The sequence below is a fragment of the Aythya marila genome (assembly GCF_965140915.1).
Source record: "Aythya marila genome assembly, chromosome: 1".
Taxonomy (NCBI): Eukaryota; Metazoa; Chordata; class Aves; order Anseriformes; family Anatidae; genus Aythya; species Aythya marila.
In genome coordinates, this window is record NC_139042.1 from 118,863,806 (window position 1) to 118,882,257 (window position 18,452).

Sequence of the window (18,452 nt, forward strand, 5' to 3'; positions counted from 1 at the left end):
CTAGCAACCGCGGCCCTGCCCCGCGGCCGGAAGCGGAAGCTGAGGCGGGCGCTGGCGGAGCCGGGCGCGGGGCTGCCGCCGACGGTAACGGCCGCGGTGGGGGGGGGGGAGAAACGGCGGCCGTTGGGGTCGGGTTCGAATTCGAATTCGAAGCTGGATTCGGATCCGGATCGGGACCCGGGCCCGTCACCGTCTCGCCGTGACGGCTTCGTGCCCTGGCTTAGCTGGGGGCGGCGGGAGCCCCGGGAGGGGAGGGGAGGCTGCGCTTCTGCTTTCCTCGTTTTCCGTCATTTTCTGTGTTTCTTTACCTTTTTTTTACCCCTCCCAACGCATCCCGGGGCCTGGGAAGCTGGCAGGGGCCTGCTCCCTGCCACCAGCGCCGTGTCGGAGCCGTCAGTCCCTCCCCTCTTGTCCGCCCCGAGCACAGCGCGGATTTGGCTTTTTTCCCTGTTGATTTCAGGCTGTCTGTGCGTGCCCCTCAGGCTGTGCTGCGGGGCTGTGGTACTGTCACGGGAGTTTGAGGGGTGGAGGTCGAGCAGCAAGAGCTGGGAGGTCAAGTTCAGTGAAAGAAGCAAATGCTGGAAGCTGCGTGGCCTTCCTTTAGCTCTTCTGGGTCCTGCAGTGTTTTTTTCTGCTCACTTATTTTTAATTTGTTTTGTTGTGTTTTTTTCCCCTTATAAGTTACAACTTCCAGCTCATGGCAAAGAGCGTTATCAGCGTGCCTGAACTGAACTTTCAAGGTTGTACTAGAAAATAGGGTAACCCAACGTTAACCATCGGTGCTATCTCGCTAAAGATTTTTTTTTTTTCCTTCTTTTCCTCTCCTCAGATTCATGTAGTTAAGAAGAACTGAGTGCTAAAGAGAAAATGACATCCCTAGAAAAAGGTAGGTGGTTCACGTGATGTCTAAGCAGACTGGGTTACAAGTACTTTAACCTGAATTCTAAAGGCTTATTCCCTTTATTTAGCTGTTAGGAAACAGTTGTGTGGCCTCATTGCTGCAGTGAAAAACAAAGAGCTGCCCGGATGGGGCAGTTAATGCAATGGGTTTTCGTAATCTAGTTTTGTATGGAAAACCAAATCTGTCACTTGTTTTTACGGTTGTCTGTCAGTCCTACTGTGGTCTTTACAACCTGGTGGTACTGATTCAACCAACTTGAAAATTGGGCAGTGTAACGGCACCACTGCGGTATTTTTGAAATTTTGGATAGAGGATGCAGACACGTGTTACCGCCCACAGTTTGAGAAGTAACAGCAGCATGTGTAGCTGTGTTGTAAGACACTTTCCTGCCTTTACCCATTGTGAGGAAACTTTAATATTTAACTCAACTGAAAACTTGGTGAACTTCAGTAAAATGAATGTCAGTGACTGTTATGTTTACTTGGCAATCTAGACCAGATTGCAGCCTCGCTGGGAGTACTGGAGGCCATTGATTAGAAATGAAGTGAAACTGACTCGTTCACAATTAAAACGTACAGCAGATAGTACTTTAAACCTCTTAAACTTCTTATGGCATTAGTAGCTATGTAGCTAGTAGCTGCTTTTTATTGTTGCTTTTAAAATAGGCCTGCTCTCATTCTGTCAAGCTCCCAAAATGTGAAGTTTGCTGTCAGCCTATAGGTAACGTTGTCACGATTTTTTTTCCTTACTAGTTCTTTATCATGTCTGCATCTACCCAATCTTGTATGGCAGCCCAGAATTAATACAATTCAGATCAATGATTTTGTCTTAATGAGCAATACACACTTAAGTAATGACTTCCTAGATCCTAACTTGTGCTGTATAGGACTATTTTAAACGTGCAGTGTAAAATGAAAATCTCCACCTTTAGAGTAAATAAAGGGAAGAGTTGCAATGAAACCATAACGAAATGAAAGGTGGTAAACTTCTCCTTCCACTCTTTCTGAATTTTAGTTGACTATGCCTCGTCACCCATCCGAGGACCTGGAGATGGCATGGAAACAGAGCAGACGGCTGAATCGGTGGAAGCAAGCACTGGAGCCAACACTACGAACCATGTCATCCACCACAGCCCACAGAAAAAGACAGTCTCTTCGCTGAGTCCCGGAGTTCTGCAGCTAGGGAAAATACACGCTGATAAATCAGTAGAGATCGAAGCTATGCGTATACTAGTCCCCAAAGCAGCTATCACCCATGTTGTTCCAACTAAAAATGCTAAAGTAGCTAAATCAGTGGGACATAAAGGAGATCCGTTCCATCAGTCGGATGGCACTGTAGATCCCAAGAAAGAACAGACAGAGTTGAAAAATGCACTTGAAAAGCTAAAGAATTCAGAAAAGCGGTTGTTACAGGATAAAGAAGGTCTCTCTAATCAGCTTCGTATACAGACAGAGGTAAGAAATGAAAGGTTTGTGTGTTTTTTTCCTCACACACAGATGAGCAGCTCTGGTTTATTTAGACAGTTTGTGAATAAAATCAAAGCTAACTGCTGTGACACTGTAGCCTTGAAACAAAAAGTTTTCTTTTTGAACTTATCAGCTAAGATATGGAGTAAAAGTGCAACTGAGGACTCCAGTATGGCTTCTCTGTCAGCAGATAAAAGTATCAAAGGCGCAAAGCTGGGAGAAACACACTAGAGAGCTGCAGGGAAATGTATCTTTCATGAGAAAAGTCTTTACTCCTCAACCCAACTGCTAAGTAAAAAATGTTACCGTAGAAAGGGGGATTGTAACTTTCAAAAGTAATAAATGGATGTCTTGTTTCCTCCTTTGCTATCTTAACTGAGTCAGGACTTGAACGCTGCGGAAACTTTCTTTGTTTCTTGTAGCAGATTTTCATTCTTCCTCTTTGAACACTGTTAAAATTTAAGCAAGAAAGTGTTAACATGTATTAGTCTTAAAAATATATGGCTTACTGAAGTGTATTGTGAGGCTTAATATACTCTGCTTTGGGTAGATCCCATGCTGGAAGGAGGAAGGCAACTTACAGTTTGGTATTTGCAGTAAGTTGTGCTGCATTCAGAAAGCAGAAGGTGTTTCAACCTTCTTTTGGTAATAATAAGATAGTTTGGTCTAATTCTAGGTGAATCGGGAGCTGAAGAAATTGCTTGTTGCTTCTGTTGGGGATGACCTGCAGTATCACTTTGAACGGATGGCACGTGAGAAAAATCAGCTTATCCTAGAAAACGAAGTCTTGGGCCGGAATATGTCTCAGTTGTCTGAACAACTGGAGCGCATGTCTATACAGTGCGATGTGTGGCGAAGCAAATTCCTAGCGAGCAGGTATTCCTTCTCACAGAACTGTTACAGCAGCATTTTGCTTTAGTCTTTTAATTCACACACCCACTGCAACGCCTGCGGGTGTTCTTATTTATATATGCAGAGCCGCAACAGCTATAAGACACTTACTATGAAGTTTCAGTCTCTTCGAAGATATAAAGAAAGTAAACTCCTTGTAAGTCTAAATAATTCTGCCTTTCAAAGGTAGTAGAGTGGGTCCTAACACTCCTAAAATCTTAACTCCACTTCTTGTCAATGTAGTAAGACATGTCCAGTATAGGGTTTAAAAATATCTTCCAGGACAGCTGTCTTGACTCATCTATTTTTTTCCCCAAATAATCCCCATAAAATAATAAATTTGTGGAGAAGTTGATTTGATAAACTTTTACAGCAATTCAGGGATCTACTGGGAACAGCAGAAAGTGGAAAAGGAGGAAGATCTCTTCTTTAAATACTCGTGTTACTAAGAACCCTACTGATACTTCTCTAACCGTATGCTAATGGGTAGCAAGAGTCAGGAGCAAATCTTAAACTGGTCTGAATGTCAAAATCTCCTTGGACTTTTAACTTGCTAGGTGTAGTTGATTTACCAGATCGGCAAATGGCATCATATGATTTTAATCTTCTACTGTAGCCATGTATAACTCGCTAAATTTTAATTAGTGATGTTTAATGCATATTGTGGAAAAGCCTTACTGCTTCAAAGAGACTGTAATAGAATAGTCTCCTCCATTTAAGTTGCTGGTATTTAGCAGTTTTGTCATAGAGTGAATGGTAAGTAGCCGTAGCCATCTTACATGTCCTTAGTAATTATGTTGATACAGGCCCTGAGTGGCAGGGAAGGGAGAGGAACAGCAGCTTAATCCGTAGTTTGAGCTGATTAAATACTGTCTGTCGTAGAGTTAAGGTGACTTTGAAACTGCTCACTTAAATTACTGATTGGAAATTTCTTCTGCAGGGTTATGGCCGATGAGCTAACCAATACCAGAGCAATTCTTCAGCGTCAAACGCGGGATGCACAGAGCGCAATCCAGGATCTGCTGAATGAACGCGATCAGTTCCGTCAAGAAATGATTGAGACACAAAAGTATGATCTTTCTAATCCAGATTACCTCTCTGCAAGCTTTCATTTCTTTCAGTTTATTATGGGCTGGAGAAGAATCAAATAGATTTCCTCTGTTCCTGTGATATTTAACAACAACAACATGCTGATGGATAGTGTAGTTGCTTTTTAATCTTGGAACTGAAATATCCAGAGTAGCATTAATTCTTACTGCAGCATTCCCTGGAGGTGTGAGTTCTCAGGGGTCGTATACTGGGGAACTGATACCTCTCAGATACTGACCTCCTATATTTAATCGCTTACTGTCTTGACTTCAAGTCTCCTCTGTCTCCTTCCAAAGCATACAGATTCTTCTACCTGTATTGACTTCTTAATGCTTATCCAGACAGATATCAAATAAGTTTCACTGGTATTAAAATTCTGTATTGGTGATGCATGGCCGTTGAGAATAGCCTCTTTGCTTCCTTGTTTAAATAGTAAACCTTCTTTGGTGGACATTTTGACTTGTGCAGTAAGTTTTGGGAAGAGACAATTCCTCTGAAGCGTGCTGTTTGCTGACAGTATGCTTTTTTAAAAAAAAAAAAAAAAAACACAAATTTTTTCCTTTCTGTGCAGGTTGCTGGAGGAGCTGATGGTTTCTCTTCAGTGGGGGAGACAGCAGACATACTACCCCAGTGCCCAACCATACACTACAACAGAGCTAGCAACTGTGAACTGTAAGCTAGCCAAAGCTGTAAGCTCACATCTTCTTGGAAATGTTGGAACTAGCAGTCCAAAAAAGACTTCAACAGCTGTGGAGTTTTGCAATACCCCTGCTGAGAAAATGGCTGAAAGGGTAAGAACCCTTCATGTATCTCCATCTGTCATCACAGCACTGGGTTGTGTTGCCATAAAGCAAGACTTTTCTTTCTGCAAACTACTTAATATCTTATTTAAAAGCTACACCCAAGGGAAACATGCAATGGAGCTTTTTGTTTGATATTTAAAAAACAAATCTGGAAGAATAAGCAGGACAACATAATAGTACTGTTTTCTTTTACTGTCCATAGCACCACAAATGATTGTGTCAAAATTTGTTTAGACTTAGTGTGTCAGGAGAAAGCCAACTGAAAATATTTAAGTTTAAAAAATGATAGGGAGAAGAGATCTAACTCAGGTAGGAATAAATCATACTACTTCAGGAGTAGTTTCTGTTGCCCTAAAAACAGTATTGTTGAAGGTGGGAGGAAACACAGAGAGAAGCTGTATCTCTTCCAAGATAGGGTTCCACTACAAAAAAGCTTGATGTTTAAATAACAAACTAGACTAACAGTCTAGTCTGGAAGTAGTTGAAATTTAGCAGCAGAAGGCTCACAGTACCTAGTTTTTTTATGTATGTATATTGGCCTCACTTATTTTTGCTCAACTAAGCTCAAGAGTTCTGTTATTCTCAAAATCATACCTTGAATTTTGATTGATATTACTAATTCATAAACAGTACTTAATGCTTTTATATTGAGAGTCTGGATAGATGGCCATTTTTTAGTTTTAAATTTAAAATAAAGCTGAAAAACTCTGCTTTTGAGCAGAAATCCTTCCTAGCTGTCACAGAACGATAACTCTTATTAACCTTAATAGATACATTTTCATTCTCAGCTTTTCCATCTTTAGGTTTTACGTGTACTGGATCCAGCTGCCTGTACAGAAACATCAGCAGAAGCTTCCTTTTCTGAGACTTCTCCATCTTCCTTCCTTTCCACAAAGAAGAATATTGGAAGGTTTCATCCTTACACAAGATACGAAGATATAACTTTCAATTGTTGCAATCACTGTCAAGGGGAGCTGATAGCCCTTTAAAAACACAGCAAACGCAACTGCACATGCACTCTTTCTGAAGAATAACACTAGTTGATGTTCAGCAGGCTTCCTTTTTCCTGTTTCTTTCCATAGGGGCGCATTTAAAATTGGAAATCCTGCACTTTCTGCTTCTCTGCCACTTGAAGTCAGGGACTGACAGGACTTCCTTAGCCTGTGAAATACTTCTACTGTTTTTCAGTCTGAAAAGCTACTTATTTCCTTCTACAAAGGCAAGACCAAAATGTTATGCTGGTCCAAGTTGTAGAACATAGAGATCCCCTTGATTAGTTGAGGTTTACAGTCTCATTAACAAATCTTAATGAATCTCTCGTTAGAGGGAGACAAAAGCATAAGCTATACCAAAGTAAATGAAGTATTATATGGTAAAATAATAATATAAAAATCAAAAGACAATGGAATACAGTCAGCTCCATGGTTTTTTAATATTATTCAAAGTGAGGAACTGTCCTCAAGTCTATGTTCAGCCTTTTAAATTTAGTAATATAAAGGAGTGTGTGCAATGAGGCTTTACAGCTGTAAGCTCTGAAAGAGCATATGCAGTATTGCTGCCCTCCTCATATGGAGAAGGGAAAAAGAGCTTGGATGAGCTCTATCTATAATATATAAAAGGACCTGGCTTTAAATGGATTCTAGAAAATGGGGGAAGGGAGAGGGGTGATACAATGATGCCTTTTCCATCTATTTCAGCTTCCAGAGCCAAGCTGTTAGGTAGCTGAACCTCAGCAAAGAAAGTCTGATGTAGCTCCTTTAGTACACAGTGCTGAAACCTGACCTAGCATTAAGAACTCAGTCCTTGCCCAAAGTCTTCCTGGATGTTACAGGAGGCTGATAGTAAGCACTAAGTTTGCACAAGTACTAATAAAAAAAAGTATTTTTACTTTTATGATTTTATTTTCTTGATGTTGGTTCAAAGAGATAGTCCAGCAGATGATCTGCTGAATCCAAAGAAGCCTATTCAAATTTAAGTTGCACATGTAGAGGAAATTTAGGAGGACGCAAATACACATTTTGATCTGTTTTCTCTCCCATATTTATCATATGTAGTTGTCTAGTTAGGAGAAAGGGTTTCTACAATGGCTGCCTTCCCCCAGTTTTTCTTTAAATCTCATACCATGCTCAGAGTATATAAGTTACAAATTCCTGCTGTTTCTGGCCATGCTTTGGGTTGCATGAAGAAAACTACAATAAACTTTCTTTGCTTACTTTAACGTTACAGTTTTGGATTTAATACAGCTGTATCTTTGACCCTGCCTTCCTTTGATTTCATCAGTCACCTCAGCATATTCTCTTGTATCAAGAGTACACAGCATCAAGGGTGACATAGTTTATTTCAATAAGTTTAGCAAACATGGACATGTAGACAAGGAATCCAGCTTCCTTAATAGTGGTAAAGATCATAATTCACATTATCTTTAATTTCATGAAGTATAAAACTACTGAATATGTGTGCATCGGTCTGGCTCAAATAAATAAGTTTCTGAAAAAACGATGCGAGTTCACATACGTGTTAGCCTTCAGTCACCACTTCCTCTGAAATAAGTGTCCTCTGGCCTAGCCAGGACAGCTGGTCCACAAGCCAGTAGAAAGCAGTAACTCAAAGATTCAAGAAATAGCATTTTCCAACAACACAACAAGTTGTACAGGCATCATCACAAGCAGAAAACAGCAATATTAATCCAGCAAAAATTCACCATTTTACATAATAGCCTGCATCTGGGAATTCATGGTGGAGTTCAGTAATAAAGTGCCTTTGAAAGGGGAGTATGTATTTGCCACCCTCGCAAACAGATCTCGCTCTCATTTAGATTTGGTCAAACCAAGAAGATCCCTGAGTTGTACATAAAAGCAGGCTTTTCAACAAAATTCATTACGAATAAATAGCAAAACCATTGTCAATGAAGGGAATTGTTAAACTCACTTGAAAGCTTTAAAAACACCACAAAGTCAGTAGCTGTAAAGAGCCATAAAAATTAAGAGGGTTGCCCCCAAGAACTCTGTAGTTACCTCTAAATTTTCAACAGTAATGGTCTCTGAAGCGAAAGGATTTAGGCTCTGAACTAATGCAGTGGATGTTCTGCATCTGTTTTGCTCTTCTGGCTTCTAATCTAAGCTGCCTCGCTCGCTCTTTAGCAGCCAGTTCTTCTGCTCGTTTTTCTTCTCTCTTTCTTTTTAGCCATCTGTGGAGAGAGAAACAGGACTGACAGGTAACAACTGAAATCTTTATTTCATCCATTCAAAGGAGGCTGGACCGCGAGTAACTAGAGTCACCTGGTGCTTCAGGATACAGATGTTAGGGCCAACTAAAAGCCCATCATTCCCAAACACGAGAGGTACTACTTTTCTATCCCAGCACTCCTGGTTCTGCATCCACATTCCCTACCCCCTTTTGTTGAGCTGATTCAACTTGCAGACTCGAGAAAAAAAAAATCACTTTACCAGATAAACTTTGTGCCCGTTTAATAGACTAAATTGGCACATGACTGCTTTAAAACAGGCATAAAGGGCTAGGGGAAAAGGATCTCTCTTTTTCAGCAGAAGCAATGCCCTAGTTCAGCTCAGGCTGTGACAACTAATTTCACAGCAATGAACAAACATCAAAGAACTGATGTGTTTTTTCTACAGTATAAACTAATGAGGGCATATTCGCTCAAAAAGACTTCAGCATTCAAGATGTACTATAAAATGACAGCCTAAGTTGATACACTACAAAAATTTCAAAATGGCTTCCCAAGGAATGTTTCTACTCACTCTTTGAAAGCTCTGTTGCATTCCTCTGTTCTTGGGAAAAAGGCAATTCCCTCTGCCTGCCGTCTCAAAATTTCTATCTGTTTTTCCTTCATGTGTTCTTGGTGCTTCTTTTTAAGCCATAACTTGAAGGCTTCTTCTGGATTCCTACTCCTGTCCTATTTAAATAAAAGACATACATACATGAGACTTATCATCAAATGACCTTTATATTAATCATTTTATTATAATTTTTCAACTCCACTGGCATTTCCATCCACATTAGGGAAATGTATTTTATAGGCAAACAACCATATGCTAATCTGTCATTGAATACACAAACGAACAAGCATACAAAGCAGTATGTTTAAAAAAAAATACTAAATTTAGTTTTTCAAGCCCGTTGCTGCAAGACAGAGGAACTTCAGAGTATCTGAATCATCATGGTTGGTCACGTCACATGCATTAACTGCTGGCCAGCAAGTTCTGATGGTAATGAATATACTTCAAAGGGGTTTCTGGCTTGTTCACTGCTGGGCTCAGTAAAGTCATTCACCTGCTAAAAAAGGGCATTGCTGTACCTCCTGTGATTTTATAGCTATTAGGTCACGCGTGGAGCTTGTACGGCATAAGCCAGCCTGGCAGGCAGAACCATCCTGAACATGCAAGTCAATCTAGCTCTTCATTGAAACAATATGACAAAAACATTTCCTATCACTATGAATGTTCATAAACTTTGCTAAGAACAGGGGCTTAGAATTCAGTTTTCCTATCTAACCAGAGCAGTATAACTCCCAGTCTCACATTATGATGATCTTACTTTGCTGTTCAAGTTTTCCAGCTCCTTTGCACGACGAATTCGTTTTTCTTCTTGCACTTGTTCTTTCTTCTTCTGTAACCAGGCTCGAAATACCATCTCATTCTCCCTTCTCTTCTGTTCTTCTTGTTCTTTTTTCCTTTCTTCTTCCTTGTATGAGATTAAGAGTGAATAAAAATCTTGCTCATTAAGATAACTGTCTTAATCTGCAAAGGCTTCTTTGTCAAAGTGGGTAATAAATGAGCCATTTGAATTATATCTGACACAAAAATACTGATGGAACAGGAATACTCAGACTGCAGCAAGCTGGTACTGTTTTTAGGAAGAAATTAGTCTGAGCACTTCCCCAGCGCATGTTGCATTTACCTGTTTTTTGTGATTACCTCCATTTCCATGATACATCCCAACTCATGGGCATTTCAGTAGCTACAGGTCATCTGCCCATAACAAAATGACATCTGCCTAATTAAACTGATTTGAAGCCAATCAGAGCTAATTGATGCATTTTAAATATTAAATAAACCCTCAGGCTTGATAGACCATTAAACCCTAAAGGATAGTTAACTGCTCACGGACTGCTGGCACTACTGTATTAATGGAGTTTTTTTTTTGGACATGAAGTTGAAATGCATTTATTCACAGGATTATTAATAGCTTAACAGTTTTCTCAAGTTTAAAAAAATATTTAAAAAAATGATTTTTACAAAATTGAAAACACTTCTTGTAATTATTAATCACATTTTAGCTAACAAGTATCTATAAATAGCAGAAATGGTTTCAAACAATGCTTCAGAAAACTGAGGAGGACAGTTTATCAGGTTTTAATTCTCTGACACAAAAGCTGTAATCCCCATTCATTTCCAAAATCTACTCTTCCTGTGAATAGATGATATTCCTCCCACTCACACACAACTTGCAGACAGCATCCTACAAACTTACAATTTCCACTCTACTGAAATGAAAAAAAATAAAACAACCCAAGCACCAAAATGAGGCAGATGGATTCAAATAACGTCAAGAAACGTTTCGTGCCTGTGAAATCCACAGTGTTAGTTCACCTTCACAGATGAAGAAATACAGTACTACATTCTTACCTTCTTCAGGAATTAGCCAATGAAGTAGTGCAGACTACATTAGCCTAGTAACAGAAGGTTGCCTCCACCACACTAATTGTTTTAAATGTGCAAAGAATGCTGTCAAGAGATCTAAACTTGTGTGTACAAATATAGCACATCAGTAATTCTCCACGTTTCATGCCCCTCATCACTGCCATCAGCAAACTTTTCACACAAAACAGGCCAGAACTATTTCCAGCTTGCTTAGAACATCACGGCACAGAAAAACACGTTCTTTTTATTCAGACCATGACCTTACATTTAATGCACCTGACTAGAACCCTAGGGAAGTGTGAACAGTTTGGTTAGAATGCAAACCGCCTATCCTGTCCTGAATGAATATGCATAGCTTCCTGACGCGATCACTATTATCACAGAATGGTTTGGGTTGGAAAAGACCTTAAAGATCATCTTTGCAGCTCTCCTCTGGACTCATTTTTGACCAGTAACAAAAATGCATGCCCATTTTGAAGTCTTCCTTCCATTTCAAACACACATACTGCTTTGTTCATAGATCTCACAGCCACCCTCCTGTGTAAAATCTTACTTTATGACTAAACACTCTCCCATCTGATAATTGCCTTTTACATACTTCATCAGCACCCACACATGCACCTGCATTATTGTGGTTAATGCTAGTTTTCTCCACAGACCACACTGCAATGTAGATGTGATACTGTGTACAATGTTCCAGCAAAGAGTGGACCTGTAATGGAATTTACAGGGAGTCAATACGAAAAAGCTGTAAGTACAATAAAGCAAAAAAAAAAAAAAAAAAAAAAAAGGCTTATTTATAAAGGATGTATTAAATAAATACTTAATTTCTGCTTTGAGCAAGGGATGGTCCTATACCACTCCATGGTTTTGGTGTCTCTTTGTATTGTTTTTTGTTTGTTTGCTTTTTGTTTTGTTTTGTTTCTTAATAAAAAATAAAAGGAAAGGAAAGGAGTTTTGAGAGATTCTGTACAAACTCCAGAGAATTACTATTATTATTACTGAGTAAATGCCCTGATCATGTGGCCTTCGTGATGGTCACTGTGATCTGCTCATTGCCTCTGTATCTTTACCTCTTTCCTCATTTTTTCCTTCCTTTGTTCTAGCTGCTTCCGCAGTTCTTTTTGTCTGGGAGAAAGACAGTAAGTGGAACTTCTCACGGGCACATTTGCAGATTGTGCTCTTGGTGGAGTCTTCCGTTTTCCCAGACCTCTTGCAGCATTGATAGCAGAGTTTGGACGATACTTAGGGTTAGATGGGGGCTTAGGGAAATACACACACTCTTCGCCAGCAGGAGACAAAGAATGTACACCTGGTCTTACAGGAGGTACTTCCTTCATTCGAGAGACAGCACCAGAAGAACTGGGGTATGATTTTGGAGACGTACGTTGAGTTTCAATATCAGTGAAAGAAACACTTATTGGGGGCAAGAATCCCTGGCTTTCAATATCACGTAAACTTAGAAGTTCAAACTTCCCATCTTTTTCTACCAGGATTTTACCATCCTTCTGCTCCTCATTCTTGCCAGCATGTGGTGAAAACAATGAGCTTTCCTGTCCCATTTCATTAGAAATATGCAACCGAGATAGCCTATTTGAGACATCATCTTCTCTTGCAAGGTCTGTTTTACAAACTTCAGCATCTTCTGGAGGAGGAACTTCAAGATCCACCAACGTATCCTTAAATTTTAACTTCCGCTCTCTATTCTCATCCACAGGAGCTTGATTCTCCAGCAGCTTGTTGGCTTCTTCAATTTTTTCCAAGATGTAACGCTTTATTTCTTCGTCCTCTTCCTCATCCAGTTGCTGCTGGTTTTCTAGCTTGGATTCCTGGATAGAGCACTCACTATCTGTATCAGACAGATGATCCCCCTGTTTCATGTCAGACCCAGATACCAAACTTTCTTCATTGCGGGGTTTCACTTTCACATCTATACCAGCTTCTGAAAGCTGATCTGGATTTTCTTCCATTTCCTCACTGTCTTCCTCAAAGGTCTCCACAACTTTAACATTTTTTCCTTTGATATGTCCTTCATTTCTTTCAGGACTCTGAAAAAATAAAAATCAACTATTTATCTCAAACCGTTCTCCCAACAAAGAACAGTATCAGGGAAACAGAAAAGGAACAGCAGGAGAGGAAAGCAGTACTAACTACACTATTTTTTTTAAACAGGCTGTCAGATAGAGAGTGTCTTAACAAATAGCTTTTTTTGGTGCTAACATCTCTGCTACAGTTTCTCCATGTTAACATCTATACAAAGTTTAACCAACCATGGCTGGAGCAGTAAAGCAATCAGCGACAATACGAAAAGAGAACAATGTGTTGCACAAATACTTAAAGGAGCCTGCACTGAAAGCAGAAGTACTTTGTACTGAACATATTATTTTCAATGAACATTGAATTTTCTGTTTTAAGACAATTATAAGCAAACTAATAATTTCATTGAATTATTTTTCACTACAGTTCCAAATAATATTCCTTCTCAAAATTCAGCAAACGTACCTACACATCTCAAGCCACACTGATTTTTGTGCTTTTGTGCTTTCATATTACTCTTTCGTCCTTCTAACTAAGAAAACTAGCAATTAATTTAACAAATACCTCTATTTCACCAAGGTTTTCTTTTTCCTCTTCATTAATTAGCCATTCAAGGTCTTTTTCAAAGTCATCCTCATATTCTCCACTTTCTGTTATATCACCCATATTTGCCGGATCACCTTGGTCATCATTTTCACTCATTTTGGTGATGCCTTAGAGTAATACTACAAAAGAAGGAAAAAATGTTTTAAAACTCCAGTGACACACGAGCACAGAATGTTGATATCTCCCATGGCACCCATATCAAACTTGGGAGCAGAATCAACACAACCACGCTAGATAGTGCTACAGCACCTCAGAACTAAGGAGCATTAATGGCCTTGAACATGAAAGGTTTTGGCCTTTCCAGCTCTGGCTAGCAGGGCAAGATCTAAGTCAAAACAAAACTAAATGTACTCAGTAACCAGTCAATCAGGTTGGCTATAGTCAAATTCATGACAAAACTGAGGGTAAGCCACTATAAGGATGGGATCTGGCACACAATCTTTTCTCTTTGTACCCACTGCTGTCTGCTGGAGTTGCTGCTTCTGTCTCTCTCAAAGGATAAACCTGCATCATTTACAGTACACCACTACATGAGCACAGCATAGCAGATGGCAACACAACACGGGATGTAAGAATTAGCTCTGACCCCAAATGGCCCTGGAACAGCTCTTTCCTGCCTTTCCAGACAGTAAGGGCCGCATCTGGACTTCCCAACCTGTAAGCATTTTGTAGTGTTTTGTAAAAACTCTTCCATCCAGAAGCTGCTGATTAAATTCCTTCAAGGTTTTAAATTCTGGTGAGCATCTTTGAGTTCTCAGATATTTACTCACACGAACGCCAGCTCTGTCTCTTAAAACCCTATGTACCACAGTTGACAAGCATTGCTCTTTTAGACCTCAAAATTTAGTCAAGATTTAGCTACAAGAGAAGAATAATAGTAAAGCTGGATATTTTTATTGCGAACTTGCTTGTATGCAAACTTTACAAAAGCTCCTCTTTTTGCTTGAACTGCATTTTGATCAACAGAATATGACAACGAAGCCCCATCCAGCCTGGCCTTGAGCACCTCCAGGGATGGGGCACCCACAGCTGCCCTGGGCAGCCTGTGCCAGTGCCTCACCACCCTCACAAGAATTTCTTCCTAATATCTAACCTAAATCTCCCCTCTCTGAGCTTAAAGCCGTCACCCCTTGTCCTCTCAAGGCACACCTGCCACCTATTTTTCATTTTTAGGGCGGAAGAGGCAATGTACCCGGTGCCTGGCTCCTGCAGAGCCTCGCAGCCCCTCCACACCCCAGCTCCGCCTCACCAAGACGCCGCCCGCCCCGTCCGCCATGAACCGCCCCCCCCAGCTCCGCACCGCCCGGCGCCGTCGCCATGGCAGCAGCACGGGCCCCGCTCCCCGCCGACGGCGGCCCCCGAGGCCCAAAGTCCGTGTGGCACCGCCCCGTCGCCATGGCGTTTTTTATTTATTTATATATTTATTTATTTTTGGTTCCTGGCCCCCGCTGCTGGCGAGAAGCAGGGTCAGAGGGGGGAGCTGCCGGTGTCAAAATCGGAGCTTTTGTCAGTAAAAATAGCGCTGCGCCTGCAGGGAGCTTGACCTGCTGCATCACGTCACTCAGATCACACAGCGTTCTCACTGAACTTCGAAATGTAGTGAAAAAAAATAATAAAATAAAAATTAAAAATAAATATAATAATAATAAATTAATAATAAAAATTAAATAATAAAAAATAATAAAAAATAAAAAATAATAAAAATAATAAAAATAATAAAAATAATAAAAATAATAAAAATAATAAAAATAATAAAAATAATAAAAATAATAAAAATAATAAAAATAATAAAAAATACAACCCCAAATAAATGACGTTCTGCACTGGAGGAGCCAGCAGGCGCAGCAGCAGGGCTGCATGTTGTGGGTGCAGGCACTGACTGAAACAACGTCCATGCTGGCTGGATTGGCAATGGCACCTGCCTTTGTGGCACGTACAGCATGGCGCTGTACCTCCCAGCATGGCATCCAGGGGGATGGCCCCCCTCAGGCCTCCTGCCGCCACAAGGCTGCAGCAGCACGATGGCTGTGGGCAGAGAGGAGGGAGGTGTCTTGGCTGGCAGCACCAACATGGTGCCCATCACCTCATCCTCAACATGGCGCCCATCACCTCATCCCCAACATGGCGCCCAGTCCCCGTTTTGAAAACACAACAAACAAACAAAAAAACCCCCACATCATTAACTGAGCTGAAAATGACAATCTACAAGTACACCAGAAGGCCAAACACCTCAGGGACAACATGTTCTGTGTCCCAAAGGCTTATGTAAATAAAATAAAACCCAGGCAGAAAACAGCCAGGAGTAAATTTAGCCTGGGCATCGATAGCTCTAAAGGTCATGAGGACAGTTACCCTTGCACTCATAGCAGGGGGCTAAACTGCCTCAAGGTGGGTTTCAGGAGGTTTCTGAAGGCTTCTGGTGCAGGGGTTTCCTCTAGTGCTACATACAGCAAGAAGAGAAATGGGTTTTGACATTGTTTTCAGCAAGTAGGAAGGGCTCCTTGGTATTTACCTGAGATATACATGGTTCCTGCTGCACCTGGAAAAACATCAACCACTGACCCGCAACCCAGGGTCACTTAGGTATCTCGTACATGAAGATGACACTCCGGAATTTCAATTTTCCGCATTTTACAGACAGGTGGCTTAGACAAGTTCACAGCAGACTAAAATAAAGCTTTGATATTCCTCCCGGTTCTCTTTGTGCTCTGCTTTTATCGTAAGACCATCTTTCATCTTACAAGCCAGTGCTACCGCTTTCATTCACAAGAGATGCTTTATTCCACTAATTACACATCGGTGTGATTTTAAAACAAGGATTAGACCCAGTTGCTGGAATATCAAGCTATAATCCTTAATAATGATATTTAAAGAATGTAAGACATTTAAAAATGGTATTTTAGGATCAATCTATCAATCTATCGCATGCTTGTGTTTGTGAACCCATATGTCATTAAGTTTATGTTTTCAGGTGTTCCTTTCTGCAAGGGAGCTACACAACACAGTTGTGAAGAAATGCAATGAAAACAATAGCTGAGCAATGCAGTGCTTCAGGGACAGGCCCCAACACGTTGGTTGCTTTTTTCCGTGTCACTAATACATCAGATGCCACCTTTAGGGAACAGAGAAAGGCTGCATAACACCTTCAGAGAGCTGTTAAACAAGCACCGTAACACCTTTTATATGGTTTGTAGGAAGCAGCTGACACTGTCAAGAGTCACTAGGAATAAGGTCCAGAGCTGCCAGTCCCCTGTCCCTTTCCATAAGGAAAGTCCCTATTTCCTTCCCAAGTGCTTGGTTATGGTGACACTGATAGAACAGAAAATGTGATCACATCTGTGCAGAGCCCTCCCCTTCCCCTGAAAGCTCTGCCAGAACAGCCTGCTGTTCGAGACACAGAGAGACACAGCACAGTAGAGTAAAACCCTGCAATGCCTTGGCAGGCTTTCGGGGTCAGTGCTAGCCCAGGGTCACCACAGTGGGTCACCACAGTGGGGGCTGCCCACTGAACAGCACCCTCCAGCAGGTCTCACCCTGCCTTACCTTTTGGACACAGCAAGCCTCTCCCCCTGACAAGGATCCCAAAGTCCAGAAGCCATGCCCAGGATGACCAGCATCACAGCAAGCCCAGCGCAGGATGCACAGACTGAGCTGACACTTACCTCCAGCAGCACCCGGCACAAGCTGGAACAGAGAAACAGCCACCGTGTCCCAGGGAGGCACCCTGGCCGTGCGTGGTATTTATCTCGTCTCTATCAAACCGCAGCGTGCGCTGTACCACCAAGGCAGGGATTCAGCTCCGTGGCAGTAGCTAGGCGTCTCTTCTCAGCTCTCACTATATGCAATGGGAGGAGCAAGGGGGATTGCCACGGTTCACGTGGACCTGCTTTGCTCACAGGCAAGAGCAGCTTCAGGATTCTTGTCACAACACCTTTCACCGGTACCAGCGACATGCAATGCTTGAATCTGCCTTGAAACATAATGCTATACTATCTGAGCTACTAATTACCCTCTTGCTGTATGCAAGCATAGATTTTAATCCCTTGCACAGCCAAGAAGCTCAGGCTGGCATCCCTTTACAGCTGACTCCTGTATTTACCCAGAGGAAGCTGATGAATGAAATTCAGAAGCCTAACATGCTGACAATCCTATCCATCCTGCCTCAGGGATAAGGCTCTCAAAGAAACACTTGCAAGGACTGCATTTTTTCCTAGCAAGGACTGCATTTTTTCCTAGCACACACCCATTCTCTCCAACTACCACCCATTTTTTATTTTTCACCCAGCCCTACAGAAGGCTTGCTGGCTACAAACTTGCAGTGGATATTCAGAGAGCAGTTTCACCTCCAGCATAGCCTGCGCAAGCAGGTACAAGCCATCTCTTCCAGAATCACAAGACAGGAATGGACAGCTTTCTAAACCAGTCAAGTGTGGCATGTCAGGAGAGGTAATGTATAGTGTTTCTTCCTTAGGGCCTCAATTTCATAATTGGGTAGATGTGAATAGAAAGGTCCTCCTGTACAGTAAACCTGCACCTGCTTTCCCCTACAGTCACCCTCAGTGATGCTGATGCTTCCTGATCAGGGTGATCCTACACCAGTGAGTAAGCTTCTCCCCCACTGCACCAGCCTGCACTGGAACTACAGAGTGGAATTGCTGAACTGATCGACAATTAAGGAACTTCAAGATAAGACACTTGCACAGAGTTCTACAAAACTACACAAAACACTCAGCCATCATCTTCTTTAAGACTTAGTTCTCTTTTCCTGGTTTGTCTCAATTTTTCCCTTTGTAACAGAGATGCTCAGAACAACCTGCATTAGTCAACTGCAGCAACAATGTTGTGGATTAGCAAGTTATCAAAAAGACAAAACAAACACTGGCCACACATATCTTGAAATATTTTTATTTAACAAAAATAGCTATTCAATTAGAAACAAGCTGAAGGGGTCCTACCAACAACATCAATATGCTTACAGAATTTCATAGGCATCAATAAT

General features: G+C 41.3%; 2 protein-coding genes across 4 annotated transcripts; one reads left to right on the forward strand and one right to left on the reverse strand.

Moving 5' to 3' along the window:
• The first annotated feature begins 2 nt into the window (after positions 1 to 2).
• Positions 3 to 7,368, forward strand: BLZF1 (basic leucine zipper nuclear factor 1). Of its 2 annotated transcripts, none has more exons than XM_082769733.1 (7): positions 3 to 84; positions 830 to 886; positions 1,916 to 2,355; positions 3,044 to 3,243; positions 4,199 to 4,327; positions 4,919 to 5,138; positions 5,954 to 7,368. In XM_082769733.1, the coding sequence occupies exons 2-7, from the start codon at positions 868 to 870 to the stop codon at positions 6,137 to 6,139; spliced, it is 1,194 nt and encodes a 397-aa protein (XP_082625859.1). In that variant the 5' UTR covers positions 3 to 84; positions 830 to 867; the 3' UTR covers positions 6,140 to 7,368. The 2 variants fall into 2 exon arrangements, with proteins under 2 accessions (XP_082625859.1, XP_082625860.1); XM_082769734.1 differs by lacking the exon at positions 3 to 84 and adding an exon at positions 129 to 740.
• On the reverse strand, positions 6,058 to 17,249 carry CCDC181 (coiled-coil domain containing 181). Of its 2 annotated transcripts, none has more exons than XM_082769714.1 (6): positions 17,116 to 17,249; positions 13,412 to 13,572; positions 11,884 to 12,858; positions 9,705 to 9,851; positions 8,909 to 9,063; positions 6,058 to 8,337 (listed from the first exon to the last, which is right to left on the reverse strand). In XM_082769714.1, the coding sequence occupies exons 2-6, from the start codon at positions 13,547 to 13,549 to the stop codon at positions 8,175 to 8,177; spliced, it is 1,578 nt and encodes a 525-aa protein (XP_082625840.1). In that variant the 5' UTR covers positions 13,550 to 13,572; positions 17,116 to 17,249; the 3' UTR covers positions 6,058 to 8,174. The 2 variants fall into 2 exon arrangements, with proteins under 2 accessions (XP_082625840.1, XP_082625841.1); XM_082769715.1 differs by lacking the exon at positions 17,116 to 17,249 and adding an exon at positions 14,646 to 14,697.
• Positions 17,250 to 18,452: the final 1,203 nt, after the last annotated feature.